Raw genomic sequence first — 19983 nt, 5'->3', positions numbered from 1 at the left:
TTTAAATCCAGTTTCTATTCATTGCGCTGGGTGGCACGATATAGTGTCGTCTATAAGTTGGAAACTCTTCTATTGTTTCCTTAACTTATGACCCTATTCTTGGTAAGACCAGTACAATAGACTGAATCTGCCTTTGTCCCACTATGTGGCACTGAACGTCATTGCTCTAATCGCAGTGTCACTGTGCTCCCTTACAGGGATAATCTGATCCACAGGCATACATACTTTTCCTCAGTCTGGTCCAAAGCTGCTCTGCAAAATCGAGATCTCCACGTTCAGGAGCAAACGACGAATGAATGGTTGATTCTACAGCAGCTGCATCGCTTTTTAATTTCTGATATAAAAAATAGAAATGAAATAAAAACAAAGCCTTGGTCCAAAATCCATGACTAGCATCTTAGAAATCCTTAAATAAGATTAGACAGTACACCAACCCACCATTGATGAAATCTTGGGTGCTGCTATCACTACAGGGTAGCACACCACACTAATGTTACATGGAATCATACAGCAGGAGGCCATTTGGCCCACTGTCTGTGCTATCCAATTAGTCCCACTCCCCTGCTCTCTCCCTGCAAATTTCTCTTTCAATATTCAGATGTCACTGTTCTGAAGGAGCAAAGTTTCAAAACTTGTACTAAAATCATTTGCAAATTGACTAGCACCCCCAGTAGTAGCAGTGTGACACAATAACTATTGGGAAGTTAAAGTTCACATATGTCTTGCATGCTCAAGCATAGCACACTCTCATTTTAAATTATTCTATTCAATGTTTTTAAATCTATTAAAAAAAACTTAAATAGATGAATTAAACAAAATCTCTTAGCCCATTTATATTCAGTACCTTGTAACAGTGTACTACAGACAAAACCCAAGATAGATTTACCATTCTCTCTCCTCCTTACAAACTAAACAATCTGAACCTAGACTATAGGGGACTCAAACTCTAATGTGCTTCTCATTGTTCCTTTGTAAACACAACTCCCTTACTTTAGAACAACTTCACTTGTTGATGTAGCTAAAACTCTTTAGACCAGCACTGACTGGAAACAGTTGCAATTGGTTTTGGAACACAAACCAAAGAGAACTGGTTTAGTTGACATTACACAGGTCATGTGTGTCATGGCGTTACTGAATGAAAGGAGGGCTGACAGGACTCCCCAGTGAGCTACACTGAATCCAATTTTAACAAGATGTATAATCACAGACATTCACGTGCTTACCTATAGAGCACCCTCCTTTAACAGAATAAAAGCAATGTTACATTTTCCACATCAGTTCCCACCAAAAGGTTTCCACTTATCAGAAGATCTTACCTCAGTCTCCTTTCTTTTTGGCTGATGTTGAGGCACGTTGAGCTGGTTCTTTAGGTCTGTATCAGACATAAAATGCAAAAAAAAAATTCTGTGCTAGGACAAACAGTGCAATGTAAAAGTCTATTCGTGGCAGAAAAAGTGCCCAAAATGCACTGTTCTCATGTTATACCACATGCACAACGCCACAATTTTCAGTATGATTTGGCCAATTAGTTTACCACAATATTAACACATATATTGGAACTCTTATCAAATGAGGAACAAGAGGCAATTTCTAGCATCTATTAAAGTGAACAAATCTGTGGGGTTTTCCATCCCATCTCCAAACTTGTGGCCCAACATAGAAAGGGGAATGCTGTATTTTCCCTCTCTAGAACCTGGTTCAAAATCCAGTCAGCGTTGATGGGAATGAAACCTCAGCCGCTGTCATTGTAAAAAATGGAGAAATGTTTCATTCCTCACCATCAACACCCCTCACTTTGATGACCACAGAGTAAAGGAAGCTTTGCCTCTGATTGGCATGGGAGTGTTTGGAATGTTTTAGCATGCCACTTCAAGCACAATATTTAGGGGAAAACCGCCTCGATAGCAGTATCCATTGTAGACATGATTACTATGTGAAGAGTACATTGAGCTCACAGATATCTTGGCAGTCACAGTAACACTGCTGACAAGTTGTATTCAATTATACTCGAGTATCCAGCCCAAAATATGACAAAGTCTAAATTTTACAGCAGATGTTGTTCAAATGTGAAAAGTGTGTACCTTCCATTAACTCCTGCACAACATTAACTGCAGTTTTTTCTTCTAGAACTTCTGGCCACTCTGTTTCACCTGTTTTCAAACCTTGAGCTAAAACCTGTCACAACACAGGAGAAACTAGGTCATCGCATTCAAACTAGAACATCCTTAATATGCTTAATATCCGTAAAAGAACTTGTATTTAAAACTTTTGCAAACCATCTTCCATAGACTTTTTAAAAAATCTCTTCTCACCCCATTATCCTTAATGTTTCTCCCCTCTTATCCTTAACCAGTTTACTCTTGCTGGGCTATAGCTGCATTGACCTTGTTCAAGTGCCATTCTCCATGAGCACCTAGGCAGGGAGAGCCAACCAGTTATGGGTAAGGGCAGAGATGGGGAAAAGGGACAATACAGCTGAGCCCAATCCTGTCTTCACCCATGTTCATACAGGAGTCCCGCAGAAGTCACTGGATAGAGATCAGAAGCAGGAACAACGGCCGATTTTCTCTCCGTAACTCGAGCGACGAGTCCAATTATTGCACCACACCCGATACCCAGGCTAAGATCAGCTGGCCCAGCAGAGATTGGAAATCAAACCCGGAACATTGTGGTCTGAATGGTTCAGTACCACACCAAACCCAGTCAGCCCCGGGGAGAGCAAACATCAAAAGACTTTTAAACAGGAAGGGGGATTTGGAGGGTGGACACCAACAGAGATCAGGAAGTGAGAGCTAAATTGGTTAAGCATGAACTTCAAAATCGTAGTTACTGACTCTTTCCTTCTTACTCAGATGTGTCATGCTATATATGGCAAAAGGGGCTGGGGACCGAGCGCAAGTCTTACCAACTTGGGCAAAATTTCTCTTGAAATTGGTTATTTCCTACATTAAATTTTGACTGATTTTTCCTCTTAAATCAGCAACCTTTAACTTGCTTATTTCTTTCAGTATTCAGAGCACTGGGCTGCCAGATATCATTAAGTCAACGTAGAGCATCTGGCACTCTGCTTATGCTGCTCAGAAGACAAGCTCATGCAGTTAATTCAACTATCCCGCCCCCCATATTTCAGAATACAGCCGGGCAGGGTAGCAGGAGAGCTACAACTAAACTACAAAAAAAAATAACTGGTGATTACTAGAGTTCCAATTTTACCATCAACAGAAACTAACGTAGCACTGCTTTAAATTTTATACACCAAATCAAAAAGCTTTTAACAAATAGGAGGTTCAAGAATTTGAACCAATTAATGTCAGTGAACAATTTTATCACAAGCTATTTAAATAGCGTTATGAAGAAAAAATGTTTTTGTGACCAAAGCCACCCCAGCTCTCTCATTTACCACCATGGGGGAATATTTCCTCAGTGCGCAGTGTGTAAGGGTTTACAATTTTGTTACACACAACACACTAAGGAAACCTTTGGGAAATGTTTGCTTAAAACAAGAAATGTATTCAAGTTGCAATCTGTTAGAACACACCTAAATGATTCTGTATTTAAAAATCAACTTGTGAAAGAACTCTATGAATGCAATAGTTATTTGAAATAAATACTTACAAGGAGAAATTCTAGCTCCTTATATATTTGAACAACAGGACTTCTCATGTCTCCAGGTTCCACTTTGATATTCTAAACAGCCACAAATATAAAGGGGGAAAAAACTGTTGTTAACAGAAGCACAATGTAAAATAAGCAGTTCTGTCCAATCTACCTCAGGGGATTTGGAGAGTAAACCTGCACCAGTACATGCAAGGTACAGGAAACTTTGGTTTATCCGGAGGTTAACTGTCTGGAATGCTCGATCCACCGGCAAAATTCAGGAGTCGGTTCAGTAAGTTTTTCTTCTTTTCGTTGCTTTTTTTCCCCACCAGTCAGGCTCTGCAAGGTCTAGCTAAAGCTGTTGCTTAGCTTCAGAGACGCTTGCAAGCTACGGCCGACTGTTTAGAAGCTGTTGCAACAGGGTTTGTTGCTAGGTACGGAGCTCAAAAGCTCTGTATGTTTTAACATTAGCGCTGGTTTGTCCGGCAGTTTTGATGGACGGCAACAGCTCGGTCCCGTCGGTGCCGGATATCACAAAGTTTCCTGTACTTAATCTCATTCCTGCACTGTAGAGTACAGCCCAGACTCGCCTCCGATTGTCCAGTCATTTCCAACAAACTACTGAAGTGAAATCACTGATGAATTATTTCAAAAGTTTTCATTCTTGTACAAAATATTAAAATTACATCAATAGTAGAGTAAAATATTAAATTACATCAAAATATATCAAATACTAACTGGTAAACAAAGTATAGAATATTTAGAATGACCTGCCAGGAGGTAGAAGCAAAAATATTGGTGTTCTTCAGGAATCAGTTGGATGGCATTGGGGTAAGTGTCGGTGAGCCAAAAAGCCTCTCCCCTCTCCTTGACTTTTCTTGGGGCCATGCGCCAAACCTCCTCAGATTAATGGAGGCTTGTATTTATAGTGAGCACTCGTACCCAAAAATCTATGCACATTTCTTTTACACTGCTGTAAAACAACTTTCATTTCGTATGTGCCAACACATTAATTCAGATTTTTTATGCTGTTTTCGCAACATTTAATTTCCGGGACTTACAGGGCATAAAAACCTTGTTACGGATAATTTTATAAATCAGAAAAAAAGCCAATTTTCGACAGGGAAAGCCTGAATGGGAATCACAGCCACCCAACACCTAAACTAAACTGAGATTTGGCAATACATTGGGTAGATCCACATAGCCTCCTGCAAAGCCAAATGTGCGTTTTGTTAAAATGAAATTGTTCCCCCACCCCTTTTCCTCAGGCAGGAGACTTGCTTCCAAACATCTGACAATGCCACTGTGTAACTGATCTTCTAAGAATTCAAGAGGCGAGGCCAGGAGTGACTCTCTCTCCCCCAGCACAGAAACACTAGCCTTTACCCAGCACCCTCGTGACACGGCTGAGAAGGAGTTTAGGAGCACACAGTGCAGATCTCCCACACAGATAAGCCACTGCAGAAGTAGGCAGGGAAAAATCACCATGGGCAACAATCGCCAAATGGCGGAACAGAATTTTCTACTACACTGGCAGACACCTGGGATCGAGTCAGCTGCCTGTCCTTGGGCAAACAATCGCACGGCATCAAAAAAAGGCACAGGAGAGAGAGAGAGAGAGAAAACTGCCCAAAAGAACATATGCTCCTCGTTGTCACGGTGTATGTGATAGCTGCTCTAGTTTCTATAATGATTGTACAGCAAGAGAAGCTCATTTCGAAAGTTTGTTTATTTACCAGTGTGGCAACAGATGTAAGTGGTGGGATTTCTAAGATTTTCTCCACATTGTTCCAAGTGAAATCCACCGTAATGTTACTCTGGGACTCCATAATTGTATTCTCCAATACAGTGGCACCAAACAGATCATACTGTGCATAGCCCTTGGTCATTACCTGAATCAAGACAATAAGCTGTTACACTTTAGAAATCAGTAGAGTTGTATCCTAATGTTTATTCCCCCCAACTTAAAAGATCTTTCCCCGTGTCCTCAGGTCTTCCCACATCATGTATTATAGCCTTGCCAAGAAAGCAGGAAGGCTTTCTGCCAGCCACTATGAATTACACAATGGCCCAGAATGGCCCAACCTCTATTTCTATGAGGAACACTTAACTTCCATTTGTCCTCTCCCCCTTCGAACTACATCTGTGGTCAGACACCTTCAGTGTTTGGAACTGTAGACACGTTGTGTGACAAATAGGGAGTTTCAATCACATTTCTGATCATAGGAAACTCTCCACATACTTTTCTAACCATCTCAGAGTTAGTTTGTTGCTTTAAAATTTTGCTTGCTGCAAAAATCAGTCTGGCTGAATACACAATAACTTCCGGAGACTCAGAGATGAAATGTTATGAGTGAGGAAGACGTTAACAGCTCCACTCCATTGGGCTACCATGCTGAAATTGTCAAGTAGTTTCTTCCTCGCTGCCGCAAATGGAGGCATCACATCAACCCAATACTGTCCTTAACCACCACCTACACATGCAGAATTTCCAACAGAGAACACTGCATAGCAATCAGAAGCAGGAACCTTGGCTGATATGCCGCCTCCCTAACCCAGGGGCACTAAAGCTAACTGTGCTTCTACTAAGGTGGTCAAGATCAATCAACCTATCACAGGTGAAGATCAAAGGATCTTTCTGGTCTATCTAACATACCCAATGCACAACCGGTGACCCTGATATGTTGGTACACTGAGAAAAGAAAGACTTGCATTTATATAGCGCCTTTCACAACCTCGGGACGTCCCAAAGCGTTTTACTGGTAAACAGTACTTTTGATGTGTTGTCACTGCTGTAATGTAGGAAACGTGACAGCCAATTTGCACACAGCAAGGTCCCATATATAGCATTGAAACTTATAAAATTCTAACAGGACTAGACAGACTAGATGCAGGAAGGATGTTCCCAATGGCGGGGGAGTCCAGAACCAGGGGTCACAGTCTAAAAGATAAGGAGTAAGCCATTTAGGACTGAGATGAGGAGGAATTTCTTCACCCAGAGAGTGGTGAACCTGTGGAGTTTTCTACCACAGAAGGCAGTTGAGGCCAATTCATTAAATATATTCAAGAAGGAGTTAGATATATTTCTTAAGGCTAAAGGGATCAAGGGATATGGGGAGAAGGCAGGGACAGGGTACTGAGTTTGGATGATCAGCCATGATCTCATTGAATGGCGGAGCAGGCTCGAGGGGCTGAATGGCCTCCTCCTGCTCCTATCTTCTATGTTTCTAATGTGATAATAACCAGATAATCTGTTTTAGTGATGTTGGTTGAGGGATAAATATTGGACCCAGGACACTGGGGAGAACTCCCCTGCTCTTCTTCAAATAGTGCCAAGGGATCTTTTACATCCATCTGAGAGCAGACGGGGCCTCGGCTTAACATTTCATCTGAAAGACCAGTGATGCGCCATCAATTACTCAAAAGACTGAGGTTGAGCGAGTAACAATCAGGCTTTTATTAACTAAAGAATGAAGGTCTTGTCTCGAGTGGTCGACCCGTCCAGAATACTAAGGGACTGGGAGGTAGTCACTTATATACCTGGAATAGTGGGAGGAGTCAGCCGAGGCATGTCCAGACCTGTACCTAGTGGAATACACATACCTCTACAGACAGGTATAACAGTGGTTTACCATAGACGGCACCTCCGACAGTGCAGCACTCCCTCAGTACTCCAATAGGGTGTCAGCCTAGATTATGCGCTGAAGTCTCTGGAGTGGGACTTGAAGCCACAACCTTCTGACTCAGAGGCACGAGTGCTACCACTGCCACGGTTAACACCCAAGAACTATGAAGTCTAAGTTTAAGGGCAGGAGGGAGATGAAAATGTCAAAGACCATCCTCAACAATGATCTAACTGACAAAAGCAAATGGAAGTTCATTTCTTATAGCAGAGCATTGTTTTGAGGAAGCATAATGGGTTTGTGACCAATCTACTGAGAATGATCTGGCAAATACAGTATCACTATAAAAGGGTTCCACTGCTGACAGATCAGACTCTAATTTCATGGGTAAAATGTACCACTCTTGAAGCATTTACACCCTTCATCTCAGGTAACTGAGCCTGAATACATTAAAACTACCCTTTGACTCAAAAATTCTCCCCGTGTCCTGGCCAAAATCTATCCCTCAACCAATACCTAAAGTAGATGATCTGATCAGTATCACACTGCCGTTTGTGGGAGCTTGCTGTGCGCAAATTGGCTGCCATACTTCCTACATTGCAACAGTAACTAACTTTAAAACTGCGTAATTGCCTGTAAAGCTCTTTGGGGCGTCCCGAGGTTGTGGAAAAGCAATGCAAGTCTTTCTTTTTATAATTCACTACACCATCTAAGTATGCTCACAATCCTACTGTATGCTCACAATCCTACTGTATGCTCACAATCCTACTGTATGCTCACAATCCTACTGTATAATAAAAGCAGAAAATGGTAGATCTGAGCACCCGAGAGGAGAAAACCCAGGTTAACATTTCAGGTACATAACCTTTGTCAGAACTGTGAAATATGTTACAACAAAGGTTCTGTACCCAAAACCGTAACCTTTTTTCAGATGCGGACAGACTACTACATATTTTCAATATTTTCTGTTTTTATTTTAGAATTTGCAGTTTTACCAAAGCTATTTATAACTGGGTGGGGGGGGGAGCTATACCTACAGCACAACAAGGATGTCTATCCCTGTGGGTAGTTTTCAATCGGTCTACGTTTGTGAAAGAGCTCTTGTCGACAATCGGTCCTAAAAGAATGAGAAATAACACTTTGAAAATAACGTTCAAACACAAAGCTGGTCTATGCTCTGTCCACTATAAACCTGACATTAAAAGTCACTAGAGTCACTAGAACTGTAAATCATTTCACATTATTCAGATCCTAATTACTGTTGACAGACACAAGCACGCAGGGAATCTTTACAACAGTTAACATGGAGTCTATAGTGTATCCAATTGTTCCATTAGAGTTGAATAATAATATAGATATATAAAATATATAGTCGATTGCCCATGGCATTGCACATGGGGAGTCAAGATCAAATGTAATCTTTAGGTGGAGCAGAGTTAGAAGGCAAGGGTTAATTGGACCAAGGTGCACAGGAATACTGTAGTCCCATTTTAAAGTCATATTATATTCCGTCCTTATTTTTATATTTCCATTATAAATTCCAATGTCCACATTTTAAATGGAAACTGTCTATGTAAACTTGTCAGGCTGCAACTACACCCTCCCAGCAGTGATGACTGAGCTAATGTTTAACGCAGCTCTTTTAGAAAGGGCTATTTTGACATCTTACCGGTGCATGTGACTATGTGGAAAACTATTGAGGTAACCTCCTTCCCGGTTTTAACGGGTTCAGCTCCCAACCAAACAGTGCCTTCAGGGTCCGAGCCATCACATCTAACCCACAGCAGAGGAAGTGCAGTAGGTGCACTGCAGTTGATCACCTGGGACATTTGTGGATTATGGGCCAAGGTGTACCAGGAAACCAACTGTCTGCAAAGAGGAGAAAGAAATGGATAAACATTAGAGATGGAAAAAGCAATATAACAGGCATCAACAGTATATACACATGACTTAAAAACTATTCAGGTGAATTCTTGTGCTAGCCCAAAAAAAAAAAAGGACACCATTACTGGAAATGAAAAGCTTTTCTAGTTCTGGCAACTATTGACAGTGTGGAGACCTCCCAGGTCTGGTGCAGAGTAAAGATTACCCCAGCATTACGCCTTGTCACACTACCAATTCAGTTTGGAATTATGGCTAATATTACACTGCAGATTGGTTCACACCGAGAACTGCGTTAAAACTGCCCGCTGAGACTTTTATCCCAGCTCAATAAAACTTGCAATTATGTTGCTACCATTAATCCTTCAATGTGGTTGTCACCAACTATCAGTGACATGTAATGTTAGATTATCCACCTTTGGTATGGCTCTCCTCACCCTGCAGATGTAATTTAACCTCCACATACAAATAGATCAAGTCATTAACCGAACAGAAGAAATCACTGCCTCTAAGATTGTTCCAAGTTTACAGTAGTCATGTGATTTCTCCACCCCCCGCCCATTCCTTCAAAAAAAAAATGAAATGATTTAAATACGAGAGTTTTGTATGGAGAAGAGGGAGATGTCCCCTTTAATTTGTGTGTGTGTGTGTGTGTGTGTGTGTGTGTGTGTGTGTGTGTGTGTGTGTGTACCTCATTCAAAATACCGTGCATGCCCGGTTTTTCCCATTTAAAAGCCGGTGAGATGGCTGCGCGGGAGCTCCAGAACGCTGCACGGCCGCGCAGCTTAACGAGAACATTGCTCACAAGGAACCTGATTGGATTTTTTTTTTTAATCTCAAAGTGCATTTTATATGGGTAGGGAATCAGAGATGAACAGCGTTTCTGCAAGACTGTTGCGAAGCAAAGTGACCGAGAATCCAATTCTTTTAATCAATATATATTATATATGCTACTGGCTTGTGCCACTACTTTGCCTGTTACCTTGCCTTCATGACAGAGAGGGGCAATAGCCCCACATTCTCTTCTAAGTTGCTAGATGTTGCATTGCTGGTTTCATTATTATAAGAGCCTTCCATGTGGTCCTCATCCACTTTAAGTGGCTGCAAGAAAAGAGAGAACTGCAGTCAGGCCAAGCAACTGAAAAGAATACATAGGCAGCATGGCTGTAAAGCTCATCAAGAAGAGTGTTTCTGTTTAAAGCCATGCTTCACAAAGACAAAAATTCCCAAACTCATTCTTCAGGTGTGACCTTAAATAGTGAGCATCAATGGGCTATTCAACTGTGGAGAGGAATCAGAGCCCAGCCCGATCCTATCCTCACCAGATGTTCACACATCAGCAACAGTTACCAGACAGCAATTAGCAGCATGCAACCCAGCCAATTCGTATCTTCCCTAGAATAGCAATACTGAGGCAAGTTCTAGTGTTAGCAGCACTGTCTCACCCAAGATCTGCCAACTCAGACATCAAACTTGAGTTCTTCTCTGTATCACACAGTGGATCTGCTCCACTAAACAATGCACTGTGCATTTTTAAATGCAAGAAAACTCAACATAGAAGCAAAACAATTGTCTCTCCCCTCTCATTTCTTTCACGTTTTCTTTAATATGTTCCCTACCTCACTTTAAAAATGTTTTTAACTATATATTGTGGGTGATCATTCCCATCTCTCTTCCTTCATTCTGCTTCCTCCCCATGAGCGATCAGCAACTGTCACATAGCACAATATCCAATGCTGGTTCTTTTATTGCTCCCATTGGCTGAAAAACGACCTCAAATTCTAGTAAACCAGCAGCCTCAAACAGAAAGGTGGCAAAGATGGAGGGTTGGAAATGAAAATGTTACCCGAAATAGGCAGAAAAATTCAACAAATATAGAACACAAACGCAGGATCATTGAGAGATGCTTATTATGCAGATGCTTTCTGTTACAATTCTGGTATGTGGCAATCGAGAAGCACGCAGCTCCTTGAAACAATTCCTTTTAACTTGCTGAAGTGATGAGAAGCTAAAGGGCACAGTCACCAAGTAAAGTCTCCCCCTCAAACTCATCCTTACTTCAATCTTAATGAGATGATAACTGGCCTCAAATTATGCCACTGGAAGCCCACTATCGGCACGCCTACAAACTCGGGCCCCCTGTACATGTGCTTCAATAAATTACTATGGAATTACATTTTACTTAACTTTACATACTTACTGCTCTTTCTGCTATAAACACGGGCATGTTCTCCTTCCAGAAAGCGTGCAAGGGGCTTCTGTTCATTTCGCTTACAATATGCACTTGGACATCATCCTACAAAATAACCCAGAAGAAAGCTGAAAATCTTAAAAACAAAATCATATCTAACCAACCCCACAAACAATGAGAGCACAGTACTGACAGGGGGATAGTATAATAGCATAGTTCATTGGCGCTCTAATTTCGTGCGCCAGAGTCGTAAAACACAAGATGGGCATAGGCGATTCCCTGCATGATGAGATCTCAATTTCAACCACATTGTACAATGCTGCCTAGACACTTCCCTACATAACGGGGTGGGGAAAGGTGAAAAAAATGAGGAGGAATGGTCACTGCAGGCAGCTATCACGTGTATGAACTCATGAATCGCAATAGAACCTGTTGGTATCTTGGGAGGGGGAATGCCACAAGGAGACCTCAAGAGAAGGAGGCTTTAAATAAGATCTATCTATTCCTTTAACTGCGATTGAGCACACTGAAGTGTAAATATACCACACCGCTGCACTACCTATACTTTGCACATGGGTGTTTATTGTAGGCAGCTTCGAAAAAAATCTGCCCAGGAAGTTTGAATTGTTTAGGAGCACTGCACAATGAGCATGTGCTGTTACTGGATTGCATCTATTACTCCAGCAGCTCCATTGCACTGATCCGTGGCTAAACATACTGGACCTCAGTCTATTGATCAAGTGCTAATTTCAAGATCATGGAGCTTTTGCCTGCTTATCCCACTCAGAGTTACAAACAGCCACATTTAAATGGAAACATCGTCAGGGTTGCAAGAATGCTTAGATTAATTAAAGAATATTTTCAGTGGCTATCATGCTAAAGTACATCTCCATAGGCTTATCCAAGACAGGATGTTGGACAAGCAGTCTGACAGCTCAGAAGGGTTGAGAGAGGCAGTGAAGATGGAACTGGGTGTCATCAGCATTGTTGAAGCTGATCCCATGTCTACAGATGATACTGCCGACAGGCAGCATGTAGATGAGGAACAGGAAGGGCCAAGAATGGATCCTTAAGGTGACAGTGCAAGGATGGGAAGAAAAGCCAGTGCTGGAGATGCTCTGGTTGTGAATGGACAGGCGAGAGCGGAACCAAGAAAATGTAACCCTACTGAGCTGGATAATGGAAGAGAGGTGTTGGAGAACACAAAATACTCAGTTGTTCAAGCAGATTACCTCATACACCATGGGCTCCTTTAACATCCCTTTCTTTTCTTGGTCACAGATTCTGTAAGAAAATAAATGTATTGAAATACAGGGTACAAAATCAGATTGTGGCAATCCTTGTTCATACAGGTGCTTATTTTTTGTTCAGATTGCCTACTGAAGAAGCTATTCTCTGTTCTAGAATGAAGACATTCGACATACACTTCTAGAATACAGAAGTCAAGAGAAAACTCGCAACGTGGAGACAAGAACCTCTGCACACCATTATATAACTTCAAATTCAGTCACATAAACAAAATAAACCAATGTGCATTACAAACTGCAATAAGATAGCTGTTAAAATTTATAAATAAGAAACTGGAAATCTAAAACAAAAGAAATTGCTGGAAATACATGGTAGGTCTATCTGTATTTGAAAAGAGAAACAATGAGTTAAGATTTGGGTTGGGAAACTTTCATCAGAACTCAGGTGTGTTTTAAAGAAAAATACATTCTTCAGCACTCCGATCCAATGCTGAATGCGTGGGTCTGAGTATTGTCAGGCAGCTCCTGCCATTTGAGAGCATTCTCAGACATTATATAACGGCATTCCCAATTGGTCAGGAGTGCCACAACCAATTAGACAAGAGAAATTTAAAAAAAACTGAAATCAGAAAATTCTGCAAATGCGCAATGGGTTTGATGAAGAATTAAACTCCAAGTGAGAAAGATAGGTTAGGTTTCGAGTTTAACCCTACATGACAATTTGCTACCAGTTGATTTCAGAGGGCTCTCAGCATAGCCTGGGAGTTATTCTTCCTCTTTACCAGGAATGGTACCTGGTACATAGACACAAGAAAAAGCCTCAGAATAAATAACCCTGCTCTTCTAGATTTCACAAGATCAAAAGAATGCAAGGATGAAGGAGTTGCTTCTTAAATGAGTTCAGTGTGTTAGCCTCAACCACTCTTCCTATAATCCAGTGCACAATCCTAAAACCATGCCCTCTTGTCTAGCTGCCTTAGCTTGGCTGAAGATATTGTTTTACATTTAATTTATCTTGCCCATTAAGTTTTTTACATTCTATCGGAGTCGTGTTTTTCTTGAGGCAGAAGATCTCCAGCATATTGAGGCATTCCTCCAATGCCCACTCACACTGGGGATCAACCTCTTCGCTCTCCTCTGCATCTAAACAGCCCTCTTATGTTGTGGTGACCAAGGCTCTGATAAACCTCCAGTGTTTATGACGCACCGCACTGTTGTCACTGGGCAAATTTAACCTATTGGTTCCAATATACGACTGGGGAAAAAAATTTAACTTTAGCCAATGCACTTTATTATAAATAGTCGATCACCTGTGGCATTGCACACAGCAAATAAAGATCAAATGTAGTCTTCAGGTGAAGCGGAGTTTGAGGGTGGAGCATAGCTGGACCAGATTTTTAAAAATATATTATAGTACTTTGAATTAATAGTATTTATTACATATCAAAACATACAGCAATTTGGGAAGCAGAGAAACAAAGGCCGCGAATTTCCCATCGGAGGCGGGAGAGCTGGTTTCCGGGTTCCAGTCACGAACCTGGCTGCAGCCGCACTGTAAACGGGATTTTCCCTTGATTAGCCTTGTTAAGCCCGCGGCGGGCTTCCCGGCCAATTAACAGGAAGCGGGTCTGATGATGTCACTTGATGACGCGTCATCAGCCGGTTTCCTTAAACTCCACATGGAGTTTGACAGTTGTTCTGTCCGTGTTTGACAGCATTGAGTTCTCCGCTGACAGACCCGACACCTGGGAGACTCGCGTGGAGGCGAGTTTCCTACCCACTGTCAATCTTTGCTATTTTCACAGCGGACCCACCTCCAAACCCGCCCTGAGCGCGCTGGCAAATTCGCGGCCAAAGAGTTCATTGGAGCTCAGGGGCTACTCTGCAGTACAGGCTGTGGAGCAAGGAGATGCAAAACTGAGGCACTACAGCGCCACCACTGGCTGGAGCACGTAATTACACCGTGACAAGTTTACATAGGAAGTTTCCATTATAAACATGGATATAGGAATTTATAGAAAAAATGATACGAAAGTGTGAAAACATGACAACGGGAAGTAGAGTTTTGTCGACGGGATGTGCACACAGACACAAGAGTTTTAATGTATTATGGAGTTCTGAAGCATTTTCTTTTATTTCAGAAACCAATTTATCATCTCCTTCAAATAATCTTCCTCTTACCCCCACTTTTTTTTTAAATTGTAAAAGGCCCTCTCCCCCTTCAGTCAGGAGAGCAGGACAACCTCCAGTGATGACTTTGCAGCTGGCGATAGCTCTCTGGTTCAGCCAAAATGGGGTGTGCTTCTATAAAGCAGGAGAGCTTTCTGCTGCATTATTCTCCCACTCCGACCAGGGACATTTATTGCTGTATTTTACCGGGTGATCCTCAAGACAACAGATTATCAGATAAAGTTGGGACTCAGAATCATGATCCTCTAAACCAGAGGAAAAGGCTCTACTGCTGCAACTATAGGATGCTTCCAATGAATTATAGACATAATACAGCACAGAAGAGGCCATTCGGCCCATCATGCCTGTGCCGGCTCTTTAAAAGATCGATCCAATTAGTCCCACTCCCCCTACTCTTTCCCATACTCCTGCACATTTCTCCTTTTCAAGTATTTATCCAATTCCCTTTTGAAAGTCACTATTGAATCTGTTCCACCGCCCTTTCAGGAAGCGCATTCCAGATCATAACAACTTGCTGTGTAAAAAATAATTCTCCTCTTTCCCCTGGTTCTTTTGCCAATTATCTTAAATCTGTGTCCTCTGGTTACAAACCCACCTGTCAGTGCAAAGTTTCTCCTTATCTAATCTATTAAAACTCACAATTTTAAACACATCTATTAAATCTCTTCTATGCTCTAAGGAGAACAACCCCAGCTTCTCCACATCACTGAAGTCCCTCATCCCTGGGACCATTCTAGTAAATCTCCTCTGCACCCTCTCCAAGGCCTTGACATCCTTCCTAAAGTGCTGTGCCCACAATTGGAAACAATACTCCAGCTGAGGTCTAACCAGTAATATCCGTAGGTTTTCCATAACTTCCTTGCTTTAGTACTCTGTGCCTCTACTTATAAAGCCAATGATCCCAAATGCCATATTAAACAGCCTTTTTATATTTTTTTAAATAAAGAGATCCTTACATTGATATTTACCATAACAATTTGCATTTATACAGCGTCATTAACATACTAAAACATCCCAAGGCGGCTCACAGGAGCGTTATCAGACAAAATTTGCCACATAAGACACAAGTCAGGAGTGTGATGGAATACTCTCCATTTGCCTGGATGAGTGCAGCTCCATCAACACTCAAGAAACTCAACACCATCCAGGACAAAGGAGCCCACTTGATTGGCACCCCATCCACCACCTTAAACATTCACTCCCTCCACGACCAGCGGACTGTGGCTGCAGTGTGTACCATCTACAAGATGCACTGCAGCAACTCGCCAAGGGTTCTGCGACAGCACCTCCCAAACCCGCGACCTTTGCCACCTAGAAGGACAAGGGCAGCAGGCGCATGGGAACACCACCACCTCCAAGTTCCCCTCCAAGTCACACACCATCCTGACTTGGAAGTATATCGCCGATCCTTCATCGTCGCTGGGAACTCCCTCCCTAACAGCACTGTGGGAGTGCCTTCACCACACGGACTGCAGCGGTTCAAGGCAGCGGCTCACCACCACCATCCCAAAGGCAATTAGGGATGGGCAATAAATGCTGGCCTTGCCAGCGACGCCCACATCCCAGGCTGCTGTGTGAGGCAAGGGAGGAAAATGCAGGGGCTCTGACACAAATTTTCAGAACCTCCCTGGCCACAGGGGAGGTGCCAGAGGACTGGAGAACAGCTAACATAGTACCATTATTCAAGAAGGGTAGTAGGGGTAAACCAGGGAATTACAGGCCAGTGAGCCTAACATCAGTGGTAGGGAAATTATTGGAAAAAATTCTGAGGGACAGAATTAGTCTCCACTTGGAGAGGCAAGGATTAATCAAGGATAGTCAGCATGGCTTTGTCAGGGGGAGATCATTTCTAACCAATTTGATTGAATTTTGAGAGGGGGTGACTAGGTGTGTGGATGAGGGTAGTGCAGTTGATGTAGTCTACATGGACTTCAGTAAGGCTTTTGACAAAGTCCCACATGGGAGACTGGTCAAGAAGGTAAGAGCCCATGGGATCCAGGCTAATTTGGCACATTGGATCCAAAATTGGCTTAGTGGCAGGAGGCAGAGGGTGATGGTCGAAGGTTGTTTTTGTGACTGGAAGCCTGTGTCCAGTGGTGTACCGCAGGGATCGGTGCTGGGTCCTATGCTGTTTGTAGTGTACATTAATGATTTAGATATGAATGTAAGAGGTATGATCAGTAAGTTCGCAGATGACACGATAATTGGTGGAGTGGTAAATAGCGAGATGGGAAGCCTCAGGCTACAGGACGATATAGATGGGTTGGTCAGATGGGCAGAACAGTGGCAAATGGAATTTAACCCTGAAAAAAGTGTGAGGTGATGCATTTTGGGAAGACAAACAAGGCAAGGGAATACACAATGAATGGTAGGACCCTAGGAAGGACAGAGGATCAGAGGGACCTTGGTGTGCATGCACATAGATCCCTGAAGGCAGCAGGACAGGTAGATAAGGTGGTTAAAAAGGCATATGGGATACTTGCCTTCATTAGCTGAGGCATAGAATATAAGAGCAGGGAGTTTATGATGGAGCTGTACAAAATGCTAGTTAGGCCACAGCTGGAATACTGTGTGCAGTTCTGGTCGCCACACTATAGGAAGGATGTGATTGCATTGGAGAGGGTGCAGAGGAGATTCACCAGGATGTTACCTGGGCTGGAGCGCTTCAGCTATGAAGAGAGGCTGGACAGGCTGGGGTTGTTTTCCTTAGAGCAGAGAAGGCTGAGGGGGGGACCTGATTGAGGTGTACAAAATTATGAGGGGTACAAAATTATGAGGGGCATAGATAGGGTAGATAGAAAGGAACTTTTCTCCTTTGTAGAGGGGTCAATAACCAGGGGGCATAGTTTCAAGGTAAGGGGCAGGAGGTTTAGAGGGGATTTAAGGAAAAGCTTTTTCACCCAGAGGGTGGTTGGAATCTGGAACTCACTGCCTGAAAGGGTGGTAGAGGCAGGAACCCTCACAACATTCAAGAAGCATTTAGATGAGCACTTGAAACGCCATAGCATACAAGGCTACGGACCAAGTGCTGGAAAATGGGATTAGAATAGACAGGGCCTGATGGCCGGCACGGACACGATGGGCCAAAGGGCCTTTTCTGTGCTGTATAACTCTATGACTAATCACCTCAAACTACTCTAATTACCATCAACACCAAGTGACAGGCACGTACCCACCATGTACTCAACCCAATATGATACAGAAATCAGAAACAAATCTCAGCACCTCTCTCCCCCACATTCCCCACAGGAGGAGCTGGGGCTGAGGGACATCACATCTCTGCCCCACATTCCCCACAGGAAGAGCTGGGGCTGAGGGGACATCACCTCTCTCCCTCCCATACATTCCCCACAGGAGGAGCTGGGGCTGAGGGACATCACCTCTCTCCCTCACATTCCCCACAGGAAGAGCTGGGGCTGAGGGGACATCACCTCTCTCCCTCCCATACATTCCCCACAGGAGGAGCTGGGGCTAAGGAACATCACCTCTCCCTCCCTCCCATACATTCCCCACAGGAGTAGCTGTGGCTGAGGGACATCACCTCTCTCTCCCTCCTCATTCCCCACAGGAGGAGCTGGGCTGAGGGGCCATCACCCCTCTCTCCCTCCCATACATTCCCCACAGGAGGAGCTGGGGCTGAGGGACATCACCTCTCTCCCTCGCATTCCCCACAGGAGGAGCTGGGCTGAGGGACATCACCTCTCTCTCCCTCACATTCCCCACAGGAGGAGCTGGGCTGAGGGACATCACCTCTCTCCCTCACATTCACCACAGGAGGAGCTGGGGCTGAGGGACATCACCTCTCTCCCTCACATTCCCCACAGGAGGAGCTGGGCTGAGGGACATCACCTCTCTCCCTCCCATACATTCCCCACAGGAGCTGAGCTGAGGGACATCACCTCTCTCCCATACATTCCCCACAGGAGGAGCTGGGCTGAGGGACATCACCTCTCTCCCTCACATTCACCACAGGAGGAGCTGGGGCTGAGGGACATCACCTCTCTCCCTCGCATTCCCCACAGGAGGAGCTGGGCTGAGGGACATCACCTCTCTCTCCCTCACATTCCCCACAGGAGGAGCTGGGCTGAGGGACATCACCTCTCTCTCCCTCGCATTCCCCACAGGAGGAGCTGGGCTGAGGGACATCACCTCTCTCTCCCTCACATTCCCCACAGGAGGATCTGGGCTGAGGGACATCACCTCTCTCTCCCCCACATTCCCCACAGGAGGAGCTGGGGCTGAGGGACATCACCTCTCTCCCCCACATTCCCCACAGGAGGAGCTGGGGCTGAGGGACATCACCTCTCTCCCCCACATTCCCCACAGGAGGAGCTGGGGCTGAGGGACATCACCTCTCTCCCATACATTCCCCACAGGAGGAGCTGGGCTGAGGGACATCACCTCTCTCCCTCACATTCACCACAGGAGGAGCTGGGGCTGAGGGACATCACCTCTCTCCCTCGCATTCCCCACAGGAGGAGCTGGGCTGAGGGACATCACCTCTCTCTCCCTCACATTCCCCACAGGAGGAGCTGGGCTGAGGGACATCACCTCTCTCCCTCGCATTCCCCACAGGAGGAGCTGGGCTGAGGGACATCACCTCTCTCTCCCTCACATTCCCCACAGGAGGATCTGGGCTGAGGGACATCACCTCTCTCCCCCACATTCCCCACAGGAGGAGCTGGGGCTGAGGGACATCACCTCTCTCCCATACATTCCCCACAGGAGGAGCTGGGCTGAGGGACATTAATCCCCAGGTCCGGACCTTTGGCTCCATCAACAAGTCATTACAGACACACTTACTGCAGCAGGAAGGTGTGAAAGCCTCGGACGGACTGGAGACCCACCGAGTCCATTATATATTATAGATATATATATTCTTTAAACTTGTTTTTTCACAAAAATTTCCCACAGGATTTTTTTTCAAATGCAACCGCCCAGCGCGCGCGTTTCTACAGCAACGAACGTCACTTCCGCCGAAGGCAAGTCCAATGTTTTAAAAAGTTATAATTATTTTAAAGTATAATTAGTGAATATAAATACGTTTTCAAACAAAATACATACTGTAAAATAAATTTGAAAGATTAACTAATAATTTATCCGCCTTTTAACGTGAACGGCCTGTGTATCACTGCGCATTGAAATAGTGCCAGCATTTAAAGAAAATAGTGCCAGCAATCTTTTAGTTTTTTTGTGAGGAGAACGAGTCTTTTTAACATTTTGAGGATGTCCTTTAGTCAGAACGGTCGGTTTT

At 43.8% G+C, this 19983-nt stretch overlaps 1 protein-coding gene across 5 annotated transcripts in view; it reads right to left on the bottom strand.

The window, feature by feature from the left end:
• Positions 1-19949, bottom strand: part of zwilch (zwilch kinetochore protein) — a 40845-nt gene extending 20896 nt beyond the window's left edge. For 2 of the 5 annotated variants that reach the window (XM_085968365.1, XM_085968364.1), the window contains exons 1-11: positions 19533-19681; positions 12525-12576; positions 11302-11397; positions 10084-10202; positions 8890-9089; positions 8258-8337; positions 5334-5489; positions 3616-3687; positions 2082-2175; positions 1317-1372; positions 226-334 (exon numbers count right to left, since the gene is read on the bottom strand). In XM_085968365.1, coding sequence (XP_085824491.1) covers positions 226-334; positions 1317-1372; positions 2082-2175; positions 3616-3687; positions 5334-5489; positions 8258-8337; positions 8890-9089; positions 10084-10202; positions 11302-11397; positions 12525-12576; positions 19533-19585 — 1087 coding nt within the window. In that variant the 5' untranslated portion in view covers positions 19586-19681. Of the gene's footprint in view, positions 1-225; positions 335-1316; positions 1373-2081; positions 2176-3615; positions 3688-5333; positions 5490-8257; positions 8338-8889; positions 9090-10083; positions 10203-11301; positions 11398-12524; positions 12577-19532; positions 19682-19793 lie in introns of those variants that run through there. The other 3 variants (XM_085968363.1, XM_085968361.1, XM_085968362.1) reach the window with 3 other exon arrangements.
• Between the last annotated feature and the right edge of the window lie 34 nt (positions 19950-19983).

This window comes from Somniosus microcephalus, chromosome 27 (genome assembly GCF_052327205.1).
Source record: "Somniosus microcephalus isolate GS21.2 chromosome 27, FLI_Smic_1.0, whole genome shotgun sequence".
Taxonomy (NCBI): domain Eukaryota; kingdom Metazoa; phylum Chordata; class Chondrichthyes; order Squaliformes; family Somniosidae; genus Somniosus; species Somniosus microcephalus.
This window is presented reverse-complemented; position numbering and strand designations above follow the sequence as displayed.